The sequence below is a fragment of the Anomalospiza imberbis genome, chromosome 25 (genome assembly GCF_031753505.1).
Source record: "Anomalospiza imberbis isolate Cuckoo-Finch-1a 21T00152 chromosome 25, ASM3175350v1, whole genome shotgun sequence".
NCBI classification, from domain to species: Eukaryota; Metazoa; Chordata; class Aves; order Passeriformes; family Viduidae; genus Anomalospiza; species Anomalospiza imberbis.
Genome location: NC_089705.1, coordinates 5,140,437 through 5,163,708, shown reverse-complemented (window position 1 = coordinate 5,163,708; position 23,272 = coordinate 5,140,437). Strand labels below are relative to the sequence as shown.

The window sequence follows — 23,272 nt, the reverse complement described above, 5'->3', positions numbered from 1 at the left end:
ACCCCTCAGGGGTCACCTCGCCCCGCTCTGTGCCCCCTTCACCCCCCGGGGGATGGCAGGAGCCCCCCCAGCAGCGCCGGCCACTGCACTCCTCGGCTGCGGGACGCTCCCTCTCCCCCCACGGCGCTCGCAGGACCCGTCCCACAGTGATTTTGGGGGAAATAAAGGCCTTTACAGCGGCGGGGGCCTCGCAGGGCCAGGCTGCCATGGGGTGGGCTACGCGGGGTGATGCCCAGGGCACACGGACCCCAGTGCGGGGCACAGGGACCCCACTGGCACCAACCCACCCCGGGGAGATCCCGGGACCCCCGGGACCATCCCCAGCCCTGGGAGCCCAACCCGGCCCTTCCCTCGCCCAACCTGCCCTGGGGTCCCCCCTCCCCTGGGATGGTTCAGCCCCACCTGCCCCCCCTCCCCCCCCGAGGGAATGGTTCCTCCCCGCCCACCTGGACCCTCTCCTCTTCCCCCCCCCAGCGATGGTACAGCCGCCCCCCCCATCCCCCGCCGCAGTGGTACAGCCCAGGCATCCCCGGCGCTCAGCCTAACGTGCTAGGTGCCGCTGCGGCTTGCGATTGGTCGGTAGGCGGGAGGGGGCGTAACGGAGAGCTGCGATTGGGCGGAACGGCGCGGGAGGCGGGGCCGCGGGCCCGGGGCGGGCAGGGTTGGTTGCGCGGCGCGGCGGCGGGTCGGGCGCTGTGAGGGGAGGCAGGAAAATGGCGCTGACGCAGGGCACGAAGCGCAAAGTCTGCTACTACTACGATGGTGAGGGGCTGCGGGCACCCGCCGGGGCCGCCGGGCCGCGGGGGAGCCGTCCCGGGCCGGGGGGGAGTGGGGGGCTGAGGGGGCATCTGGGATGGAGGAGGCGGGGTTGAGGGGAGGGGTCGAGGGGTGAGGGGAGAATGGGGGGGGGGGGTGAGGGGTCACTGAGGGGGTAATGGAGAGGGGGGTGAGGGTGATGGGGTCACTGAGGGAGGGATGAGAGGTTGGTAATGGGGGATCATTGGGGTCATGGAGGTGAGGGGGTTTAGAGGTTTTGGGATGGATATCTGGGGGCATTGATGGGCGGGGCGGTCAGGGCATGGCGGTCAGGGGTTGTGTGGGGTTTTTAGTGGGGTTGAGAGGCATGGGAAGGGTGTGGGGGGCATGGCAGGGATATGGGGAGCACTGGAGAGGAGAATGGGAAGAGTGGGAGAAGATCGGGGGGGGTGGGATGGGGAAATGTGGGGGTTTGGGGGAAGATCAGGGGGGTGGGGAAATGTGGGGATCTGGGGATTTGGGGAAGGTTAGAGGGATGGGATAGGGAAATGTGGAGATCTGGAGATTTGGGGGAAGATCTGGGGAGTGGAGAAATGTGGGGATCTGGGGATTTGGGGGAAGATCTGGGGAGTGAAGAAATGTGGGGGTTTGGGGGAAGATCAGGGGGATGGGGAAATGTGGGGATTTGAGGGAAGATCAGGGGGGTGGGGAAATGTGGGGATCTGGGGGTTTGGAGGAAGATCATTGGGATGGGGAAATGTGGGGGTTTGGGGGAAGATCAGGGGGATGGGGAAATGTGGGGATCTGGGGGTTTGGGGAAGGTTAGAGGGATGGGATAGGGAAATGTGGAGACCTGGAGATTTGGGGGAAGATCTGGGGAGTGGAGAAATGTGGGGATCTGGGGATTTGGGGGAAGATCAGGGGGATGGGGAAATGTGGGAATCTGGGGGTTTGGAGGAAGATCATTGGGATGGGGAAATGTGGGGATCTGGGGATTTGGGGGAAAATCATTGGGATGGGGAAATGTGGGGGTTTGGGGGAAGATCAGGGGGATGGGGAAATGTGGGGATCTGGGGGTTTGGGGGAAGATCAGGGGATGGGGAAATGTGGGGGTTTGGGGGAAGATCAGGGGGATGGGGAAATGTGGGGATCTGGGGGTTTGGGGGAAGATCAGAGAGGTCGGGTGGGATGGGGAAATGTGGGGATCTGGGGGTTTGGGGGAAGATTAGGGAGTTCGGGTGGGATGGGGAAATGTGGGGATCTGGGGTTTTGGGGGAAGATTAGGGGGATGGGGAAATGTGGGGATCTGGGGGTTTGGGGGAAGATCAGGGAGGTCGGGTGGGATGGGGAAATGTGGGGATCGGGGGATTTGGGAGGTGGGAAAGGCTGGGAAGGGTCTGGGGTTGGTGAGAAGGGCTCGAGGCCAGGAGAGGCTTTGGATGCTGAGATGCTGGAGGGGGATTTTGGGGAGGGCTCCGAGGAGGACGAGCCACTCCTGGGACAGCGTTTTGGGGTCAGGAGGGGACAAAAAGGTTTTGGGAGCCAGGGTGGCTGCGTGGCTGTGTGCATGGAGCTCCTGGCCAGGAGCATCCTTCAGTTCTGGCTCTGCAGTGTGGATTGTGGCTCCTTTTGGGGCTGCCTCAGCATCCCTGTGCAGCAGGGAAGGAACAGATCCCAGACCCCTCACTGGGTGTCCTGTGGGGCTGAGAAATCCCAGTCCCCTTCCCCTGCTCGTTTTTCACGGGCTCTGTGCTCACCTTGTGTCAGAGACCTTGTGCAATTCTCCGTTCCCACACAATTTTTTGGCCTGAAATCAAATAAAACTTCTTCTTGCTACATTTTCCCTCTCTAAGGATGTGCCCAGTGCTGGAGGCTTTTCCAAATCCTATGCTGAGGAGTTTTTTTTCCCTCTAAAAATGTGATTTTTCTCCCCCCTTAAATTGGAGGTTTTCAGCCCTGCTGGGTTATAATTTTTAAAGGCTTTGAATTATATCTGAAATGTGAAATAAGCAGTTGTTTTGTTTGAAATGCTGCTGCCCTGCAGGTCTTTGATGCACAAGAATTTCACAAATTTGGGTTCCATGCTTTGTGGTGAGGTTTTAGTGCCTTTTTTTTTAAATTTTTTTTTCTTTTTCACTGTTCTTTTCTGAGCAGCTTTTGAACATCTGCAGCTGAGGGGTAAAAAGCTGCTTTTACTGAGAGGAAATAAATAATTTGTTCATTGGACCCCTTTATTTTCTACGCTGGGAGGTTGGAACAGCCCAACCTGCTTTGGGAATTTCCTGAATTTCATGGGATGAAGGAATTGGGGTTCTTCCTTGCAATCCTGAGGGGCTGAGGAAAGGTTTGGATGGAATTTCTCCATTCAGAGCTCCTCGCGGAGGGATTTGTTTAACCCCAGCAGAGCCTGCTAAGTTCACACTCCTTAATCTGCTCTGACGTCCAGGAGCAGCTGAGCTCATCCAGGGATCCACAGGGCTTGGGATGTGCTCAGCACAGGGAACAGGAGCTCAGGGTTGGCCCAGGGCATTCCCTGGACAGCTGATGGTGATTTTTTAAAAGCTTCTCAGAGTTCTGTGCTTGTATTTTCTAGGCAGAGCCTCAAACATGTCTTGCAAGTTCCCCAAATCTTGATTTAGAGGTAGTAAAATACATCCCTAAAACTGGCAGGGTGGTTACACCAACATGGATTGTTAAAATTTCAGAAAATAGAATTATTTTCAATGGGAAAAATGTATTAACTGAAAAAAAAATTCTATTTACTGAAAGAACATTCCCCCAGAGCTCCACAGGCAGGTCAATTCCAGCAGCAGACTCGCCTGGATGTGGGATTTGCACTTCTGGCATCTCCTTTTCCTGCCTGAAAATAGATCCATGTCCACAGGAGGAAAAACTGCTTCTGCTGAAGGTGGAGAGTGGTGATGAAATATGAATTCTCCCCTCTGAGTCACCGGCCAGACCGGATTGCATCTCCTGCTTCCCAAAAGGAGCAGGAGTTGTTCTAGCCCAGGAACAGCTTGGTCTGGTTTCCCAGGAAAATGAGGCTTGGGAGACATTCCTGCTTCCTGCAGCCAAATCAGGCAGCAGGCAGAAATCTGAAAGGGAAATTCCTGTGAATTTCAGGGAAATAAGTGCCCCTGGGAAAGGAGGTGGAATAAAAACCCCATTTATCAGTGAGGTGTGAGCTCAGTTTGGAGGAGAAGATCCATGTGGGAAGGTGACTCTGTTCCGCTGGTCCCATAAAATAATTCCTGGGGGGTGGCTGGAAAGGCCTGGGAATCCTCTGGAGCATTTGAAGGAATAAAAAAGGGGTGAAGCCAAGTGTGGAGCTGTAAAAGCAGAGCTGGGTGGTGTTTGCAGAGTCCAGAGTTCCCTGGATCCCGTTTCCCTTGGGTAAACAGGAGGAAAGTGAGGCACAGGCCGAGTGTTCCTGGGCTGAGTCACTGTCTGAGCTGGGATTAACTCCAGGGCTCCTGCTCCCAGCACCCCCTGGAACCTGGGAGACATCCCTGGCACTCAGCCCTGAGCTCCTCTGGCCCAAAATCCTGCAGGTTCTCCCTCGGTACTGCCCCAGCCATGGAGTGGTTTGGGTTGGAAGATGATCCAGCACCAGTGATCCAATTCCAGCCCCTTCCCAAAGGCAGGGACACCTTGCACTGGTGGAATTCCAAATTCCCTTTCTCAAACTTGAGGGTGAACCCTGAATCCATGCATATCCCTGGGCCAGGAAGGTGGGAGATCCCAACCACTGGAGGAGAATCCCCCACGTGGAGGAGAAATAAATCCCAGAGGAGCTGATGATTCCCTCTCCAGAAGTGCTGATGAACTCCTTTCTGCTTCCAGGGGATGTTGGGAATTATTATTATGGCCAAGGACATCCCATGAAACCCCACAGGATCCGCATGACCCACAACCTCCTGCTCAACTACGGGCTCTACAGGAAGATGGAGATCTATGTAAGTGTGGGGCTGCTCATTATTGGATGTCATCATTGTTGTTTCAGGCTTTAACTGGAGCTTTTTCTCTGAGAGGAAAGGAATAAACCCCAGTCAGTTGTGCTGATGTATTTGTGGTTTCTTCTCAGTGGTGAAGTGAGGGGTTCTGTGCTTCAGAGAGGCTTTGGAGACTGGAAAACTGGTTTTTAACCTTGAATTTAAGTTTATATCCATGTCTGCATATGTAACCCTTGCCAACAGTGCCATTCTTGCCTTTCAAATTCAGTTCTTCTTAACACTGCTGCTTTGATACTTTTCACAGTTCCTGGGGGTAAATCTGGGACTGGAGATGGGAGTTAGGGAGGGAATGAATCCCAGAGCAATCCTTGCTGTGTTGCTGTCCTTGCAGCGTCCTCACAAGGCCAATGCAGAGGAGATGACCAAGTACCACAGTGATGATTACATCAAATTCCTGAGGTCCATCCGCCCTGACAACATGTCTGAGTACAGCAAGCAGATGCAAAGATGTGAGTGATGCTGCAGCTGAAAATCTGGCAATCCCAGCCCAGCTCCACAACTTTGGGATAAACTTCTATCAGTTTTTGTTCTCCTTTCTTTGCTTTTTTTGATTTTTCTGGTGAATGAAACATTTAAAACCAGGTTCCTCTCTCAGGCTGAAGGAGCTGAGGGAAATCCTTTGAGCTGGTTGTATTTTGGGTTTTTCTTGTTGCCTAAATTCCTTTCCTGGCTTGGAGATGACAGAATTGCTCCATTTCTGACCCGTGTGGATTTTGTGCTAATGCTCATTCAACCAGAAGAGTTGGGGCATTTAAAACCAGCAAATTTAAAAACCCCAATCCCCCAAATCTGAAGGATTTTCAGGGCAGTGGCAGCTTGGAAATGTGGCAGGGTGAGATACTCATCAATCCCTGATGATTTTGTAGGTTGATTGTGAGCTGATGTCTTGTTCCAACCTCTCCAATCCATGAAGAGGCTCTTTAATGGTACAAAAACCTGGATTTGGTGTCTCAGCCACTCTGAGCTGATGTTTTTTTTTTGGCAAAATAGATTTCTAACAAGCCCAGACAACCAGTGGGGAGAGCTCAAGCTTCATTTAAACAACATTTCACTCTTGGAAACCCCCTGTGAGCTGAAGGGGACAGATATTTCTGCACAGGGTTCATGATTAATACACACTGAAAGCCTCCCCCCAGTCCCTGATATTCTTTAATCCACCAAATGACATCCAGCAAAATGTATTTTTTACCCAAACTGATCTGTTTACCCCTGGAGCAGCCACAGCTCATGAACACTCTGCTCTCTCTGGTGCTCAGTGTTTTGTGTACTGTTTTTATTCCTGAAAAAGCCAAAATGTGAAAATTAAACATGCAAAGGTCAGAGCTTTTCTTCAACAAAACCTGCTGGAAAGGGAATGAACAGTCTTTAATTCCATTTTTGCATGCCAGACTTGGGCAGAGTAAATCAAAGGGCCTGAAGTTTAATTTCTTGTAATGAGTAACTATTTTTAATAGTGGAATTAATTACAGTAAAAATTTATTGAAGCTAAAACTCCAGTTGTGCTGAGAACCCAAAACTGTGTGATTTGAAGTTAAAGGAGTGTGCAAAGTGTCAGCCACACATTTCCATTGCATCATTTGATCACAGCATTTTGTTTAACACTTTTGGCCACTTTTCAAATCCAGATGTTGGTGTAAAATTTGGGTTTTATTTCTGCTTTTATTTTTATGACTCTTTTCCATTCTCTTCCAGTTAATGTTGGGGAGGACTGCCCTGTGTTTGATGGGCTCTTTGAGTTCTGTCAGCTCTCTGCTGGAGGCTCTGTCGGTAAGATCACTAATCCTGTGTGTTTTTTATTCTGTGTTTTATATTATGTCTCTGTGAACCTGTTGCTGATTTAATAATGAAATCCAGATTTCTCCAAGCTTTGCTTATTGAATCCCTTTCCATGTCTTAAGCGCTAATTTGGGTTACCTCACTGCAGGTGTGAATGGCTCTGTAACATCACCAGTGAGTTAAAACAACAACAACAACAACGAAAAAGAGTTAAAAAAGAGTTAAAACAAAACCACAACAGCACGGTTAAATTAAAAAAAAAAATCAACCTGAGCTTTACATTGAAATAAAAGTTGTAAAAGTCTCACTCTGAGCAGGCACAACCTGGAAAGAAAAGACCAGGGTGACTTAGCTGCTGTTTTTAAAAAACCACAACTCTGGACATGAGGCAAAGCAGAAACTGAAAGGTTTGAGAGCTGGAACATTGAAATGTTTTTTTTATTTTCTCACAACTCACAGCAAAGCTGTTTGTGTGCACAGTCTGAGAGCTTTGTGGCTGCTGCTGCCGCAATGACACCTCCAGTCTGTATTTCCTGTGCCAGCTGCACCCCAGCACTGACTGCAGCAGGTTCTGAAGCAGCTCTGTGCTCTCTCTGCTCCCAGGGCTGGAGAATTCCACAGAATTCCTGGTTTATTTGGATCCTGGGAGATTGCAGAACGTGCACAGAGTTGGTGGAAGGGGCTGGGGAAGGAGAACTTCCTCTGCCTGGGTGCATCTCCACTCAGTGACCTGAATTTCTCTCAGCTAAAACCTTGATCTGTTCAGGGCTCTGAGAAATTCCCATTGTCTCCAGCGTGGCCCCAGCTGGCTGCTGGGTTTGTGGGGATTTTCCTGCTCTGAGGCAAAAGCAGGAATGATGAGAAACATTCGATGAGAGAAATATTTGATGACGAGAAACATCTCCCATTTTCCCTTGCTTTGGGGGGACACCCAGAGTCAAACCCTTGAGCAGGAGCTTTGTGGAGCCCCCACAAACCCTGGGGAGGAGCTGGAGCTTCACCTCGGGCTCTTCCTCAGGCTTTCCCCTCCTGCTTTAACCTGGCTGTGATTTCCTCCCGCAGCCAGCGCCGTGAAGCTGAACAAGCAGCAGACAGACATTGCAGTCAACTGGGCAGGAGGCCTCCACCACGCCAAAAAATCAGAAGCTTCTGGCTTCTGCTACGTCAACGACATCGTCCTGGCCATCCTGGAGCTCCTCAAGTACGGGCAGCACCGCTGGCCCCTCTTCCTCTCTGCTTTCCCTCAGTCGTTTTTATTTATTGCTTTTTTTTTTCTGGTTTTTTGGGCTCTGCTCCCCTCTCTCCCAAAAGGGATTTTGGGAGATTTGGGGGGAAAAAAAAAAAAAAAAATTCCAAAAGGTATTTTTGGGAATGGAATGTAAAATATAATAGAATATTATAAATAGAATAGAATAGAATAGAATATTATAAAAATAATAGAATATAATATAATATTATAAATATACTATAATATTATAAATATAATATAATATTATAAATATAATATAATATAATATGGTAAATATAATATGGTAAGTATAATATGGTAAATATAATATGATAAATATAATATGATAAATATAATATACTGTCCTATAATATACTATAATATACTATAATATGCTATACTATAATATACTATAATATACTATACTATAATATAATATGATAAATAGAATGTAATATTATAAATATAATATGTCATATATAATATATATACAATATAATATGACATGACATGATATAATGTAGTATTTACTACATGTAATATTATATTAAAATATATTAGTATATATAATATATTAGTATATATTAGTATTATAGTCTATTATACAATATAGATTAATATTACTATGTTATAGTATTATAGTATGATAATATTATATAATTATATAATTGCAATATATATTAGAGCATATATATTATATAATAATATTGTATATTATCATATACTATTATATGACATAATATAGAATTATATTACATAATATTACATATAATATTGCATGCTTATATAACAATACATTATATATAATATCTATAGTTATAATAATTTTACTGTAGATAATTTTATAATAGAATTATAATTATATTCTTTATTATTTATTAGAAGTAATTATATTTCTACTATTATAATAAATATTCTATTTATAGTATGATAAATAATACATAAACTCGATTATATTTATTATAAATTAATTAAATTCTGATTTTTGAGGTTAGAAATAAAGGGGCTGGGATCTCCCACCTTCCTGGCACAGGGATATCCATGGCTTCTGGGTTCACCCTCAGATTTGAGACAGGGAATTTGGAATGTCCCCAGTGCAAGGTTTGCCTCGGCAGGAGGCAGAGGAGTTTTGGAGCTTTTTGGATGTTACATTTTTCTGCTGCTGTTCTTTGTCCCACCCATGGCCCTGCGACAGCTTCTGGCTCCAGGCAAGCCTCACTGTGGGAGGCTTGGGCAGAAAAATGTGCATAAAAATGTGCCTAAAAATGCCCTTTATTGGCTGAATCTGACCAAAGTGGGCTGAATCTGAAACAACCTCAGCAGCAAAAGTCACTTTATTCTCTGTTCCACTGCTGTCCCTTCCCCTGTAAATCCTGGCCTCAATTCCGTGCTCTCCTCCCACTTTGCTCTGGAGGCACTTTTTCCTTGGAATAAATGCAATTTTCTGATTTTTTTTCCAGGTACCACCAGCGGGTGCTGTACATTGACATCGACATCCACCACGGGGATGGGGTGGAGGAGGCTTTTTACACCACAGACAGGGTCATGACCGTGTCCTTCCACAAATACGGAGAATATTTCCCAGGAACTGGGGACCTGAGGGTGAGAGCCACCAAATCCCCAGGAAATGTGGGGTTTTCTCCAGCTTTCCTGGCTGTCTCTGGGTGACACTGATTTTCTGAGGGCAGAGGGGTGGATGCTCATTTATTAAACCCAAATCTTTGCTCTCAGTCTCTCTGGTGGGGCCGTGCTCAGGAAAATGACTCTGCAGGTGACATTTTGGTCACCTCGCAGCCCCAGCTCGGTGACACAAACTCTTGGGTGAAGGTTTCTCAGGGAGTGGATTTTTATTGGCATTTCCTGCTGGGACTCAAAGTGTCACCTGTGACTTTTGACATTGCCAGAACTTCTGTTTTCGGTGGTGAAAGGTCCTTCACTTATTTTTATAGGACTTTTACAGGAACTGTGGATTTTTGATCTAAATCCTCTCATCTTTCAGGATTTGTATTTTTTCAGCCCTGCCAAGAGCTTGGTGCTGCACCATAAATGAAATAACTATTTTTAATAAACCACTTTGGGTGAGATTGATAAAAGAAATGTTAAAATATATAATATTTTAGTGTAGAATATTTTATTTTTATTTTAAAGTAGAATCCAATGACTGAATAAACTCAGTGACTGCTCTGACCAGCCCAGACCGCTGCTGTGCATCTCTGCAGTGAATCGTTAATATTTAACAATATTAATTACTCTGGCCTAATATATGGATTAGACTGTGTTCTGAGCTTCCTTTCCCAGTTTGGGGCAGAATTTGGGTTTCAGGTGAGCTCTGGTCTCCTCTCTCACCCCACAGGACATCGGGGCAGGCAAAGGGAAGTACTACGCTGTCAATTACCCGCTGCGGGACGGCATCGACGACGAGTCCTACGAAGCCATTTTCAAGCCTGTAAGTGAAGCCTCCTCTGCTGAGGGATCCTCTGTGGCTCCCATTCTGTCCTTAGGGCCATTCTTTGGGGGATTTTATTGATTTTTTTTTCTTTTTCTGTGACAAGACTCACCAAGGGCTCTGTTCCCCCCGAACAATCGGGGCCTGTGCGGGAGCTCCTCGGTGTGAGAGCCCCAGTGTTGGCAGGGCAGCTGTGGAAGCACCAGGGATGGCTTCACGTGCCTGGCTGTCACTGTGCTGCTGTGACAGCGGCCTGTGGGCAGGGGGTGACAGGGCCTTTGTTGTTTAGGTGATCTCCAAAGTGATGGAGACCTTCCAGCCCAGTGCTGTTGTCCTGCAGTGCGGCTCCGATTCCCTGTCTGGGGACAGGCTGGGCTGCTTCAACCTCACCATCAAAGGTAGGAGCTGACCAGCCACGGCCACAGCAGGAGATTCCGTGGAAAAACTGGCATTTATGTGTGAGTGTGACTTTGTTTGTTTGCACTGCAGGCCATGCCAAGTGTGTGGAGTTTGTGAAGAGCTTTAACCTGCCCATGCTGATGCTGGGAGGAGGGGGGTACACGATCCGCAACGTGGCTCGCTGCTGGACCTACGAGACTGCTGTGGCTCTGGACACTGAGATTCCCAATGGTAACTCCCCCCTGGAGCCCTGGAGCAGGGCTGGGCATCACTGATACCCCCAAGAGCTCAGGGACGTGCTGCTGCTGGGCTTCTGTTACCTCGGGATGATCCCGTTTGGATGCCCTGAGTGCTGTTGCTGTTCCTGCTGATAATTTGGTGTTAATTACCATTAATTTCCCCCCAGAACTTCCATACAATGACTACTTTGAGTACTTTGGGCCAGACTTCAAGCTCCACATCAGCCCCTCCAACATGACCAACCAGAACACCAACGAATACCTGGAGAAAATCAAGTGAGTGTTGGGAGAACGACCCTTCCACAGGGGCTGGTGGCCTTGGGTGGCCCCTGGTGACAAAGTGTCCTTCCCTGGCTGGTTCCAGGCAGCGGCTCTTCGAGAACCTGAGGATGCTCCCTCACGCTCCCGGGGTCCAGATGCAGCCAATTCCTGAGGATGCTGTCCAGGAAGACAGTGGGGATGAGGAGGAGGATGATCCTGAAAAACGCATTTCCAGTAGGTGCTGGGAATTGAATTGTGCTGGGAATTGTGCTGGGAAAAGCCCAAAGCTGAGCAGGATCCATGAGCTCTTCATGAGGAGGATGTAGGGTTTAAATGCAATTCTGACTCCAGGATTTAGCCCCCTTGGTTTGTGGGGACATCCAGAGTCAAACCCATGGGCTGCAGCTTTGTGGAGCCCCCAAAAACCCCGTGGAAGGGCTGGAGCTTCACCTCGGGCTCTGTGCCCGGGTTTTCACTCTTGTTTTAACCTCTCTGATTTGAATCCATTCCCACCTCCCTGCTGGATTTTTGTAGGACAGAACACTGCTGGAACTCTCCTGCCAGGTGATTTCCATAATGGCAAAAAACTTTGGTTTTCAAGGGAGAATTCCAGCAGTTGCTGAGTGCTGGGCCAGAATCCTTGGCAGAATCCTGGGTGTGATCCCAGCAGTGAGAAATGGAGTTTTCTATCCAGCTTGGCCCTTGGGATCTGGCAGACAGATTTGGCAGTGGGAGGCTGGTTCTAAACCTGCTGTCAGGTCTAGACATCCCACTGTGCCTAATCCAAGTTGTCCACGTGGAGCAGGTGGGAAGGGACGAGTTCAAAGATGTAGCAGGTCCCACAAAAACTGCTTTTGTCATGGCCTAACCCTGATTTCTGTGAGCTGGGAAACCTCTGGGAACCTCCTGATGTTGAAAATGTGCTCAGCCAAGCTCTGTCCTCTCCCCTTCCAGTCCGAAATTCCAACAAGAGAATATCCTGTGATGAGGAATTCTCTGACTCCGAGGATGAGGGGGAGGGAGGGCGCAAGAACGTCGCCAACTTCAAGAAAGCCAAACGTGTGAAGGCAGAGGAGGAGAAGGAGGAAGAGGAGAAGAAAGGTGAGCAGCAGAGCTGGCACCTCCTGCAATTCTGCCTGGAATTTTTCCTCCTGCACTGCTCTGTGTCTTTAATTTTATTTATTTTTTTTTTTCCAGATGAGAAGGAAGAGGAAAAAGCAAAAGAGGAAAAAGCACCAGCACCACCACCAGCAGCAGCAGCAGCAGCAGCAGAACCCAAAGGGTGAGCCTGGCTCCTGCCCATGCCCAGGGGGCTTTGGGGGGGTGAGCCTGGCTCCTGCCCATGCCCAGGGGGCTTTGGGAGGGTTGAGGGGCTGATGTGACAATTTGGGTGGCACTTTGGTTGGCTTTGTCACAGGTTCCTCATTGGAAGAAGTTTGCAGGTGTTGAGAGGGCTGAAAATTCAAAATACTGCTCTTCCCTTCAGCAATATATTAAAAAAATCAATTCATTTAAATTTTACTACATTTTAGCTGAAAATGAACCAGATAAGCAACACTTTTAAGCCTTATTGTTAGACCCAAACCCAAATTCTTGATTTAAGCCAAATCCTTCTTTCTTTTTTGCTTCCCCAGGGTGAAGGAAGAGACAAAATCCACCTGAGTGGCTGCAGCTGGCTGGTTGTCGTAGGTTTAGCTCCTGGGTTGCCTCCTCCCCACAGGATTTCTATTTTATATATGTTTTCTGTATATATTTCTATATAATTGTATAAATGACTGGAGAACTGTAAATTATTCCTTGCTGCACTCCACTGGGAGCAGGCAGGGGAGGATTCTGCTGAGCAGCCCAGCTTTGGTGACCAGGGAGTTTCACCCTTTGCCTTCCACTGCCCCTCCTTGGTGTGGCTCTGAAAACGCAAAAATCACTTCCTCCCCTTCCCTCTCTCCTCTGAAATAACCTTGAAAAAGAATAATTTAAGTAGAAGTAGTGTCTGCATTTCAGGTTAGGTGGAAAGATGGCCATCAATTCTTGGTTTTCCTCGATTTTTTTTTGGTGTTGTTTTTCATGGGAGAATTCCCAAATGAAGCCTGGGAGAGACTTTTGTGGTCTTCAGCTGGATTCCACCACGACAAAAAACAAGAACCTGCCAGCTGGTGCCACTTCTCAGGGTCAAAATTGTGCAGTTCTTGAACAGAGTTGGCTCCTCCCTGCAGCAAACTTGGGGAAAGAGATGAAGCAGCTGAAAAAAACCCCTGAAAAGTATTTTTTTTTATTTTTTAAGTCAATCAACCCCAGAGCCCAGATCTGGAAAATGTAAAATTAAAATCACCCTCAGGGGGTGGTTCAGTTCTCCATGATCTCCTGGATCCAGGGATTGTGGCAGCATTTGATACACCTCGAGGGAGGGAAGGGATGGGATTTTTTACCTGTTCTTTATTTTTTACCCCTCTCTGGGTGGGGAGAAAATTCCTCCCCTTTTGGCTTCATTTTTCTCCTGAAAACCTCAGAAACCCCCTCAAAGCCAGCCCAGAGCCCCGCTGACAGCTTTTCTTCACGTGTGTCCCTAAAAAACCAATTATTTCCTGATTTTTAAGCCAAGTTTTCCAACTGAATTTCCCTCCCAGGGCCAGTAAATCCCAACCTTTTTATCCTGTTGCCTTCTGAGGGAACAGCAGATGGGGCTCTGAGCGTTTTCACAGCTCCTCTCCCTCCTCCCACACACCCTCAAATCTCCTTTGTGACCTTTTACCTCTCCTTTTGTACAGCTGAGCTTTTTTGGAGGGGGGAAAACAACTTTTGGTGGCGGGGGTAGGGGTTGGGGTGGGGGGAAATCTTAGAATTTTTAAAATTTTTCTTTAATTTTTTTTTTTCCAGGCAGTTCCCACACGCTGCTCTCCTTTCTCAGGGGGATCCCTCTGGAATTCCAGAGGTTCTGCACCCTCCCACGGGAGCACTGCTGAGGGTTTCAACTCCAATAATGCTGCTAAAACTTCACACAGGTTCTTTTTCAAAGGGTTTATTTTTTTAACTCCTTGGTTTTTTTCCACCCCCCCCCCCCACTCACCTCTTTTTTCCCCCCTCACCGTGGAGTTTTTTTAGTCTCTTTGGGGTCTGAGTGAGGTTTTCACTCTGATTTTCAGTGTTTTTACGTGAAGCAAGAGAGAGATCAGTGCAACTTTGTGTCTGGGGAATGTGGGAGGGAGGGGAAAATCTATTGTGGTTTTTTAAAGATGCGTTTATTTTGAATTTTCAGAACCTTTGTAATAAAACTGCTCCGTTTCTATGGTTGGTGTGAGCCTGGCCTGCTTTTTGCTTAATGAATTCATTTTCAGAGCTGTTCTTAGAGCTCACGGAGATCCCAATTAAAAATTAGAGGTGGAATCAGGATTTGGGAAGAAAAAGAAGGCATTAATTCCCTCCTTCTTTGAGGAATGTTGGTTTAATTCCATCCACCAAAACATTTCATTTATTTATTCATCCTACACCTGAACAGCTGCTTAAATCTCTTCTGTAAATTGTTATTTCCTTTGTAAGTTATTTGGGTTTTTGTGTTTATTTTTTTGCCTTTTCCCCAAGTGTTTTTACAAAACAGCCTTGAGATTTTCCCTGGAAAAAGGAACCCAAAATGTGAGAGGCTTCGGGGATTTTTTTCTGCTCACAGCTTCACCTGGGTGATTTTATTCCCAAATTCCAGCTGGCTCCTCATCCCTGACCCTGGCTGCCTTTGTGGTTGGAGTGGAGCAATTTGGGAATAATAAAGTGATGGGCAGGGATGAACTGAATTCATCATTGGGCTGAATTTAAGTGGTTTTATCCAGAATCCAAGAGGATGAAAACTCCTTTATTTAATTAGGAGCAGCCCCATTGTGGAGCTGAGTGCTGATCACACCTGAAATGGCCACAAAACCCCAAATCTGCTCTTTTTGGAGCCCAAAAAAAAAGCAGCTTTTTGTGTGTGCTCAGCAGACTTTGCGTGCTGGAACAGCCCTGGGAAGCTCCATCCTCCCTCCCACCATTAAATCCTCCCCTTTTTGAACAAAACCCCTGGGATTTGAATGGGATCACCACTGAATTCCCCCTTCCCGAGCCCTTCCCTTTTCCAGGATTCCTAAAATGGCTGCCAGGCTGCAGCTCCGCCGGATGCTCCCAAATCCCCTCCAAAACTGGGTAAAAAAACCCATTTATTTCACCCCTCTGCTCGAAGAAAGGAATCCCTTTGGAAAGCAAATCCCTGATTTTGGTTTCCTTGCCTAAAACATGGAATTTTTGGATATTCCCACCTACCCCGAGGCTCGGGAAGAGCCTGGATGCTCTCAAATCCCACTTTGCCTTCAAAATTGGGTTAAAAATCCCATTTATTTCAGCACTCTGCTCAAAGAAATGAATCCATTTGGGAAGCAGATCCCTGATTTTGGCTTCCTTACATAAACCATGGAATTTTTTGGGTATTCCCATCTACCTCGAGCCCTTGCCAGGGTGGCGCCCATTGGGCAAACAATGGTTTGGGGTTTATTTTATTTCAATTTTTTTTTTTTTTTTGCTCTTCTCCAGCCAAAACAGCTGGGCTGGGAAAATTGGGAGCAAGGCCATGAAATGGAGGAGCTTCCATGGAAAAGCCACCCCGATCCCAGTGACAGGAGCAGCTTCCAGGGAAGCTCCTTCCCAGGAAAATCCATCCTTTCTGCTCCTTCCTCGGGAAAATCCATCCCGGGCCCCGCTGCAGGTGACAGGAGCAGGGACAGAGGCTCCATTGTCGCCTCCTTTTCCCTTTGTTCAGGAAATCTTTGCTCCCAGCCCTCGCCTTTTGTGCTCCTTTCAGCCCAGAGGAGCTAATCCCGCTCTAAAAAAAAAAAAAAACAAAAAACCAACAAAAAAACCAGATTAAAATTAAAAAAAAAAAAAAAAAACAAGCTTCAAATCGGGAATTTCGCCTCATCCTGAGTAAAATCCCCAGGGTTTTTCGGGGAAAAAGAGGGACTGGGAGGGAAGCAGGTCCGGAGCAGGCAGCTGAGCAGCGATGGGGCTGGGCTGGGAAAGTCCTTTGTGGCCGGGCTCTGCATCTGCTGCGAGTCAATTAACGGCGAGGCTGATTAAAGGCAGCAGCTGTGGGGCTAAATAAGCAACTGCCATCTTCCTTCCCTGGCACTCAGAAGGACTCGAGCTCTCCCATAAGGGGGTCACCATTTATTCCTTTCAAATGTTACAGCTTTTTGTTTGGTGGTTTGGTTGGGTTTGTTGTTTTTTCTTTTTTTTTTAGTTTTTTTCTTTTTTTTGTCTTTTTTTTTTTTTTTTTACAAGTTAGAAAATTGCAAATCAAGCGGTTTTTTTTTTTTTTTTGGCCATTAAAAAAATTATTTACAGAGGAAAAAAAAAAAAAACAAAAGACAACGTTGGCTTCACATTATACAGCTGGCAGGGCCCCCTCTCTCCACCCCACACCCTAAAAGTTATCCCTTAAAGCAGAATTAAACACAGCGGACTTACAAGCTTTATGGTTTTAAGCCAATAGAAGACATTATAAAAAACTAACCAGATTAGCTTTTTAAACCATCGATTTCTATATAAAAAGCACGAAATACTGGAAATAAAAAGTCAGAACCAGGAATGTAAACTGAGAAATAAAGGAAAAAAAAATACAAAACGGAAAAAAAAAAAAGAAAAAAATCAAAAATCCCATTGAACAGTCAGTGGGAGCAGGAGGAGAGGGGACAGTCTGGAGGCTGGAGAGATCCAGAGCAGGATTTGGGATCCGGGTTCTCACAAACTGTAAACTCCAGGGGCATCCGGGACAAATCTTCCCAAATCTTCCTCCCCAGTTGGTTTTTGTTGTTGGTGGTGGGTTTTTTTTTTTTTTTTTTTTCTTTTTTCCAAGGATTTCAGCTCCAACTACTCCAAGTGGCGGCGGCGGTGGGAATCCAAACCAGTTTTTCTACCAGGAACGGGGAGAGAAATACCTGCGAGGGCGGGGGTGTGCGGGGCGTGCTGTCCGTCCTAGGGGGCCGGGGCGGTGTGGGCGAGTCCGTGGCGATCCGGGCTGCTCGGGGAGGGTCGGAGGGCGGCGTGAGAGTCCCCGGTGAGGACGATGCCCGTGTGGCCTCTACTCTTCCTTCTGCTCCGCCGCCGGGCTCGCTGTGGGCTCCGGCCCCGCGGCTTTCGAGGGCTCCTCGGGTTTGGCAGTGTCTCCGTGGCTCTCCCCTCCCTGCTGCTGCTTCTCCTCCTCCTGGCTGCCCGCGGCTTCTCCTCCATCCTTGGGCTCGCCGCCCTCCTGCTCCTCGGCCGGCCCCTCCTCGGGGGGAGCCGAGGGCTGCAGCCCCCCCGGCGGGGTCTCCTCGCTCCTGCCCTGCTCCTCCGTGGGCGAGGAGCCGGAGGAGTCCCCGGCTTCCTTCTTGTTCTTGCGGAAGGAGATGCCGCTCAGCTTGAAGGGTTTCTTGAAGGAGAACTTCTTCTTCTTCTTGGGGGCGTCCTTGGGGGCCGCGGCCCCTTCGGGTTTGGGCTCGGCGCCGTCGGCGGCGGCCGGGGCGGGCTCGATGGTGTCCGCACCGCCCGCTTCGCCCTCGCTCTCCTCCTTGGGGGGTTCCGCCGAGCCGTTCCCGTTCTGCGGGGCCACCTCGACCCCCGCCTTGGGCGTCATGTCCCCGTTGTAGATCACATGGCCGTTCTCCTGCGGGGGGAGCGCGTTAGGCACCGCCGGGACCCCGTGCCCCTTCCCCAAATCCCCCGCACCCCACAAAGGGCTCCCGGCCGGGAAAACGGGGGGCACCGAGCGCGGGGGGGTGGGGGAGTCCACGGGGGAAAAGGAGACGGGGATGGGGGGCACCGCGACGGGGAGAAGGGGGGGGCTTGCAGCCGGTGGAAACGGGGAGCACCGGGCACAAAGCGGGGTCCCCCGAGGGAAAGGAGCGCACCGGGGGGTGCCGAGCCATAAAAAAAGGGGTGCAGCGAGCCTGGGTTGGGGTCTCACGGGGGGATCTGCTCAGTGTGGGGGGGGGGCCAGCGCTACCACCGGGCGGCGCCCGCGCTCCACTCCCGGTACCGGGGCGCGGCGCGGACGGGACCCGCCCGGTGCCGGGGGGAGCCCGGGGCGCGGCGCGGGCGGTGCCGCATCCCCCGGTGCCCGCCGGGCTGGAGAGTCCCCCCGCGGCTGGAAGGTTCCCCTCGGCTCCATCACCGCGCCCTCCCCGCCGCGCCTTTGTCCGCGCTGCCTCCCGTCCCGGCGGGGCGCACGGTGCCCCCCGGTACCCCCCGGTACCCACCTGCCCGTTGGCCTTGGCGGTGTCGGGGTCGCCGCCCGCCGCTTTGGAGCCCTGGCTGCCCATGGTGCGGCACTTGGGGAGGTGGCGGCCCCGCCGCGGCGGCTGCGCTGGGCGGGAGTGGGGCGAGCCCCCCGCCGGCCGCTGATAAGGCGAGGGGCGGGGGCGGGACGGTGCCGAGCCCGCCCCGGGGGCGGGGGGAGCGCGATGGAGCCGCCGCCCCGCCCGGCACCGGGGGGTTCTGGTGGCTGCCGAGCCCCCTCCCCGCCTGTGCGCCCCCGGAGGTCGGGGCAGGTGGGGTGGGGTGGGGGCGCCCCCGTCCTGGGTGGGGTCTCACGGCAGCTCCGTCACCGCCGGGGCGCTGCTCACCCATCCCTGACAGCTTTGGGGTGTCTCTCCTCCAACCCCATTACCCCAGGGTGCTGCTCACCCACCCTTAGGGCGCTGCTGCCCCCAAGCCCAGAACCCCCGGGTGCCTTTGTCCCCATCACCAACACCCCTGCAGTGCTCGTGCCCCCAGCCCTGTCGCCCTTGGGGTGCTGCTCACCCCATCCCTGTCACCCCTGGGAGGGTCCCATGGTGCCACTTGGCCCCTTCCTGTCCCCCCCCAGGACTGTCCTGGTGCGGGTGGCCTCGGTCCTGTCACCCCATGGTCCTGTCCCCCCAGGGTGTCTCATCCCGGGGTTTTGCTCCTTCCAGGGCCCTGCTCATCCCAGCCCCATCGTCCCCGGGGTGTCCTGCTGTGGGGCCGGGTCCTGCTGTGGGGCCAGGCTGTGCCCTGTGTCACACCCCACCTCACTGAGCGCCCTGGCACACGCACAGGGAGCTTTTCCCCCTCTGGGTTTTTCCTCCTCTCTGATTTCCCGGAATGGGAGAGCTGAGGGGAAAGGAAAACGGGACTGAACTGATGGATTGTTTGCACTGGCTTGGGGCCTGCAGGATCCCTGCCAGGATCCAGCAGTGCCAGCGGGGATTCAGCACCCAGCCACCCCTGCATTTCACTGGGGGCTCCCAAAACCCCTTTTGTGCCAGCCCCGAGCCCCCAGCACTCCCTGAGGACAGCTCCCAGGTGCCATACCCCGAGCTCTGGAGTTTGCCAGGCACCCTGCTCCCACCAGCGCTGCTCCAGAGCCACCACGGCTGACAGGACCCCCTGTCCCCAGCACCCAGCTGTGCCACGAGCCCAGCAGCATCCAAGGCCAGACTCCGAGGGGAAAACAAAGTCCTGCTGTGTGTGCTGCACCAACAAGGTCATGTTTTGTCTCCGGCCTCCCTCCCTCCCCCCCGGCACATCGGCTCACCCCCGGCAGAGCGAAATTGCTGTTAATTAAAACAGGCGGCATCTTCCTTATTGACTTTTGGGTGCCAGTTGATAAAAAGCCCTTGGCCGGCTGCCGGGCCGGCCGTGAGGGCCGGAGTGTCCCGAGCAGCCACAGGAGCTGGGCAGGGTGTTCCCTGCTGGAAAACACGGTTCCAGGGAGGTTCCTGGGTTTGGGAAGATCAGGAGTGCAAGAGAGTGTGGGATTGGCGGGCACATGGTGTTTGTTCCCAATCCCAGCTCCAGGCTGGTGTTCCCAGCTGGGGAGGAAAACCTGGCTGGGGAGCCCTTCCTGCTGTCCCAGCAGCCCTTCAGCCCTGGGAAATATCCACAGCAAATCCACACTTCTCTTCCCACCTTCATTTCATCCTGGAGTGCAAACAGGCCTTGTGCTGCTGTGCCATCCCACCCCATCTCATGCCACGCCGCCATCCCCTTCTGGCTGTGCCAAAACCACCTCAAGCAGCGCCAGCCCTCGCGGGACCCTTCCAAATCCACCCCTGCACACAACAGCCCCAAGACATTCCCATGTCCCATCCCAAAGCCGTGAGGAACCCCAAACAGGAATGGCACCAGCAGCTCATGCCCCCTGGACCATTCCCACTGCTGGGGGGGCTGGTGGCAGCCCCAGCGTGGCTCTGGCTGTCGGGTTGGGGACACCAATGTGTTCCCTGTGCCCGTGGGGAGGTGTTTCCTTGGATTTAAGGGGATTTATGGGGCTGGGGTCGGGGCTGGGGTCAGCAGCCGCCCCGTGGGCACTTCACCTTTTCCATGGTTTTGCCAGAGGGGACAAAGAATTTCATCCCACGCCTCTCCCCTGTCCCGGAGCACCAGGACATGGATGTGATGTGTAAAGGGCAACCTGCAGCAGGGCTGGGCAGGACCAGAGGCACAGCTGGGGGGTGACAATGACACCCCCCCACCCCGCCAGGCCCCCCTGGCAGGCGTTTTTCCAGCAGCTTTCATCCCAAGGAATCCCCGTCCCTCCCGATCCCAGCCTCTCCTGCAGCGCTGTGCGAGGCCTGTGGATATAAACATAAATATAAACATAAAATATAAATATAAATATAAATATAAATATAAATATAAATATAAATATAAATATCCCCACTCCCCGTGGGTGCCCGGGTGTGCCTCCCCTTCCAGGGCACGAGTCTGTCCTTCGTCCTTCCCTGCTCCTTCCAGCTCGGATCCACTGCCCCTGGAGCAGCCACGGCAGCCCTGGAGCTCCGGGGGGTGCCCGTGGCTGTCCCCAGGCACATCCACAGCTGCTCTTCCATCTCCCAGCTCTTCCATCTCCCAGCTTCTCCATCTCCCAGCTTTTCTATCTCCCAGCTCTTCCATCTCCCAGCTTCTCCATCTCCCAGCTTCTCCATCTCCCAGCTTCTCCAATTCCCAGCTTTCCCATCTCCCAGTTTTCCCCATTCCCAGCTTTCCCAGCTCCCAGCTTTCCCATCTCCCAGCTTCTCCATCTCCCACCTTTCCCATCTCCCAGTTTTCCCCATTCCCAGCTTTCCCAGCTCCCAGCTTTCCCAGCTCCCAGCTTCTCCATCTCCCACCTTTCCCATCTCCTAGTTTTCCCAATTCCCACCTTTCCCATCTCCCAGCTTCTCCATCTCCCACCTTTCCCATCTCCCAGTTTTCCCGATTCCCACCTTTCCCAGCTCCCAGCTTTCCCAGCTCCCAGCTTTCCCAGCTCCCTGTGTAGCTGGGGACACGTGGTGACACTGGGGTGGAGGACAGGAACCATCAGGAACCAGAAACTTCTGAATTCCAGCATAACCCAAACGCCATCAAAGCCTCCCAGTGGAATCCAGCGGCCACCAGCCCCGTGGTGGATCCCATCCCCGCCCTGCTGCTGCCTCCAGGGAGCTGGAGCGGGGCAGGAGATGCCTCCAGGAGCTTTGGAAGGGGCAGGAATTTGCAGGATCCCCGCAGACGAGCAGATTATGGTCTGTGTGCTCCTCCAGCAGATGGACAGGCAGACAAATCTCTGCTGCTCCTGCCCGCCAGGCCGGGGGGACGCCAGATCCTTGCGGATGTTGTTTTCCACTTTCCAGACCTACTTAAACTGCGGCTGATTATTAATTTATTGGGTTTTAAGCACTGGAAGGCTGCAGGGCAGAGCAGGGAGCTCAGCCCCGGCCCCGCCGGGCTGGAGAGGGGCAGGAGGGACCGGCCCCAGCCCCAGCCCCTCGTCCTGTCCCGCATTCCCCGCCGCCCTTAACGAGGAATTAAGGCAATTATTAATTCATGGACCCGGATCATCCTCTCCGGGATTTTATCCCGAGTTAAAGGGGCCCAGCCAGGGCGACCGACAGCGCTGGGAATAAAAACAGAGGGATTTCCACATTGATTTATAAATAGCAAGGGAATTAACTAATTAGATCTCTCCGGGGAGGGAATTCCAGCAGGGAGAGTTGTGCTGGATGGACGGTGAAGGCTTCTGCCACCACGGCAGTGATGGGGACAGCCCAGAGCTGCTTTAGGGTCTGGGGGCTGCCCCTGTAGGGTCTGGGGGCTGCTCCTTCCGTGCTGCAGCAGTTGGGGCTTCCCAGGAGGTGGAAACTCACCCGGGATGCTCCGGATGCGCATCCCGTGGGGGCTCAGGGTGAAGGGGCTGGGCTTCCTCAGCTGCAGCAGGAAAATCCTCGTGCAGGGGGATTCCTGATGGGAACAAGGCCCAGCAGGAGGAGCAGGGAATCTCTCCCCTGTGCCAAGCAGAAGCTGGGCACAGCTCCTGGTACCGAGTGACCTCTGAGGTGCACCTGGGAAAAGCCTCCTGGACCAAGCAAAGCTCTCCTGGGAATTCAGCAGGCCCCAGCACCAGTGTCCCCAAATCCTTCCTGCCCTGGGCAGGGCTCCAGCCCGGGAGGCTGTGGAGAGGCTCTGACTTCCCATAGAAACCGTGAAAGGGCCCCTTCTTGTGTTTGCCAGAGCCCCGTCATTTTTGGTTGTGAAGATCCCATGGCAACCGGCGCCTTCTGCAACTGCACTTGCTATTTCTGGGCTCGCTTTTCCCCCTCCTGTGGGATCATCCCGTGGGATCAGCCCCAGCCCTGGGCCTTTCCCAGCCCATCACCCCCTTCCCTGCTCGTGCTGAGAGCCACTGAGCAGGAAGGAGAGGGGAATTTCCTCCGTGTCTCATCTCGGAGCCCGTCTGCCCTTCCTTGGGGTCAGGACTTGGGGTATTTGCAAACAGAGCCAGGCCCCAGACTCAAACCCCTCCATCCTCACCCTCAGGCTGGGCTGTGCACCCCGGGGTGACAATGGGGACACCATGTGACGTGGTCCGGGGCAGTTCTGGCATTTTGGGCATCAGCACCCCCGCACGGCCTTTCCCAGCCTGTGGATCCCTCCTGGCACAGAACGGGAACCCCCCCAGGGCCCTGGCCCGGGCACCCCGCTCATCCCACGCTCCTTATCTCCCTCTCCCGGCCTGAGGCTGATAAAGGGCTGCCTGACCCTGAGCTGCCGGCTCGGGAGCAGGACGGCTGCCAGGAGGTGCCCGCGGAAAACCGGGAATTCAGCATCCAGCCGGGAGCAGGGCTGGGAGCGCTCCGCTCCCCTGACCCCGGCAGAGCCC

The 23,272-nt window shown here is 51.8% G+C and overlaps 2 protein-coding genes and 2 long non-coding RNA genes across 4 annotated transcripts; 1 reads left to right on the top strand and 3 right to left on the bottom strand.

Annotated features, from left to right (window-relative positions):
• The first annotated feature begins 603 nt into the window (after window positions 1-603).
• On the top strand, window positions 604-13,260 carry HDAC1 (histone deacetylase 1). The gene is made up of 14 exons (XM_068172938.1): window positions 604-762; window positions 4,600-4,712; window positions 5,101-5,218; window positions 6,462-6,536; window positions 7,608-7,746; window positions 9,234-9,375; window positions 10,127-10,219; window positions 10,509-10,617; window positions 10,709-10,849; window positions 11,025-11,133; window positions 11,222-11,352; window positions 12,073-12,219; window positions 12,316-12,400; window positions 12,753-13,260. The coding sequence occupies exons 1-14, from the start codon at window positions 714-716 to the stop codon at window positions 12,778-12,780; spliced, it is 1,479 nt and encodes a 492-aa protein (XP_068029039.1). The 5' UTR covers window positions 604-713; the 3' UTR covers window positions 12,781-13,260.
• On the bottom strand, window positions 9,883-10,515 carry LOC137462504 (uncharacterized). The gene is made up of 2 exons (XR_010993708.1): window positions 10,332-10,515; window positions 9,883-10,197 (listed from the first exon to the last, which is right to left on the bottom strand). It is a non-coding gene; the product is annotated as an uncharacterized lncRNA (long non-coding RNA).
• Window positions 13,261-13,966: 706 nt separating the features above from the next.
• Window positions 13,967-14,440, bottom strand: LOC137462503 (uncharacterized). Its single transcript, XR_010993707.1, has 2 exons — window positions 14,179-14,440; window positions 13,967-14,146 (listed from the first exon to the last, which is right to left on the bottom strand). It is a non-coding gene; the product is annotated as an uncharacterized lncRNA (long non-coding RNA).
• Window positions 14,441-17,215: 2,775 nt separating this feature from the next.
• MARCKSL1 (MARCKS like 1) lies at window positions 17,216-18,539 on the bottom strand. The gene is made up of 2 exons (XM_068172400.1): window positions 18,372-18,539; window positions 17,216-17,779 (listed from the first exon to the last, which is right to left on the bottom strand). The coding sequence occupies exons 1-2, from the start codon at window positions 18,432-18,434 to the stop codon at window positions 17,216-17,218; spliced, it is 627 nt and encodes a 208-aa protein (XP_068028501.1). The 5' UTR covers window positions 18,435-18,539.
• Between the last annotated feature and the right edge of the window lie 4,733 nt (window positions 18,540-23,272).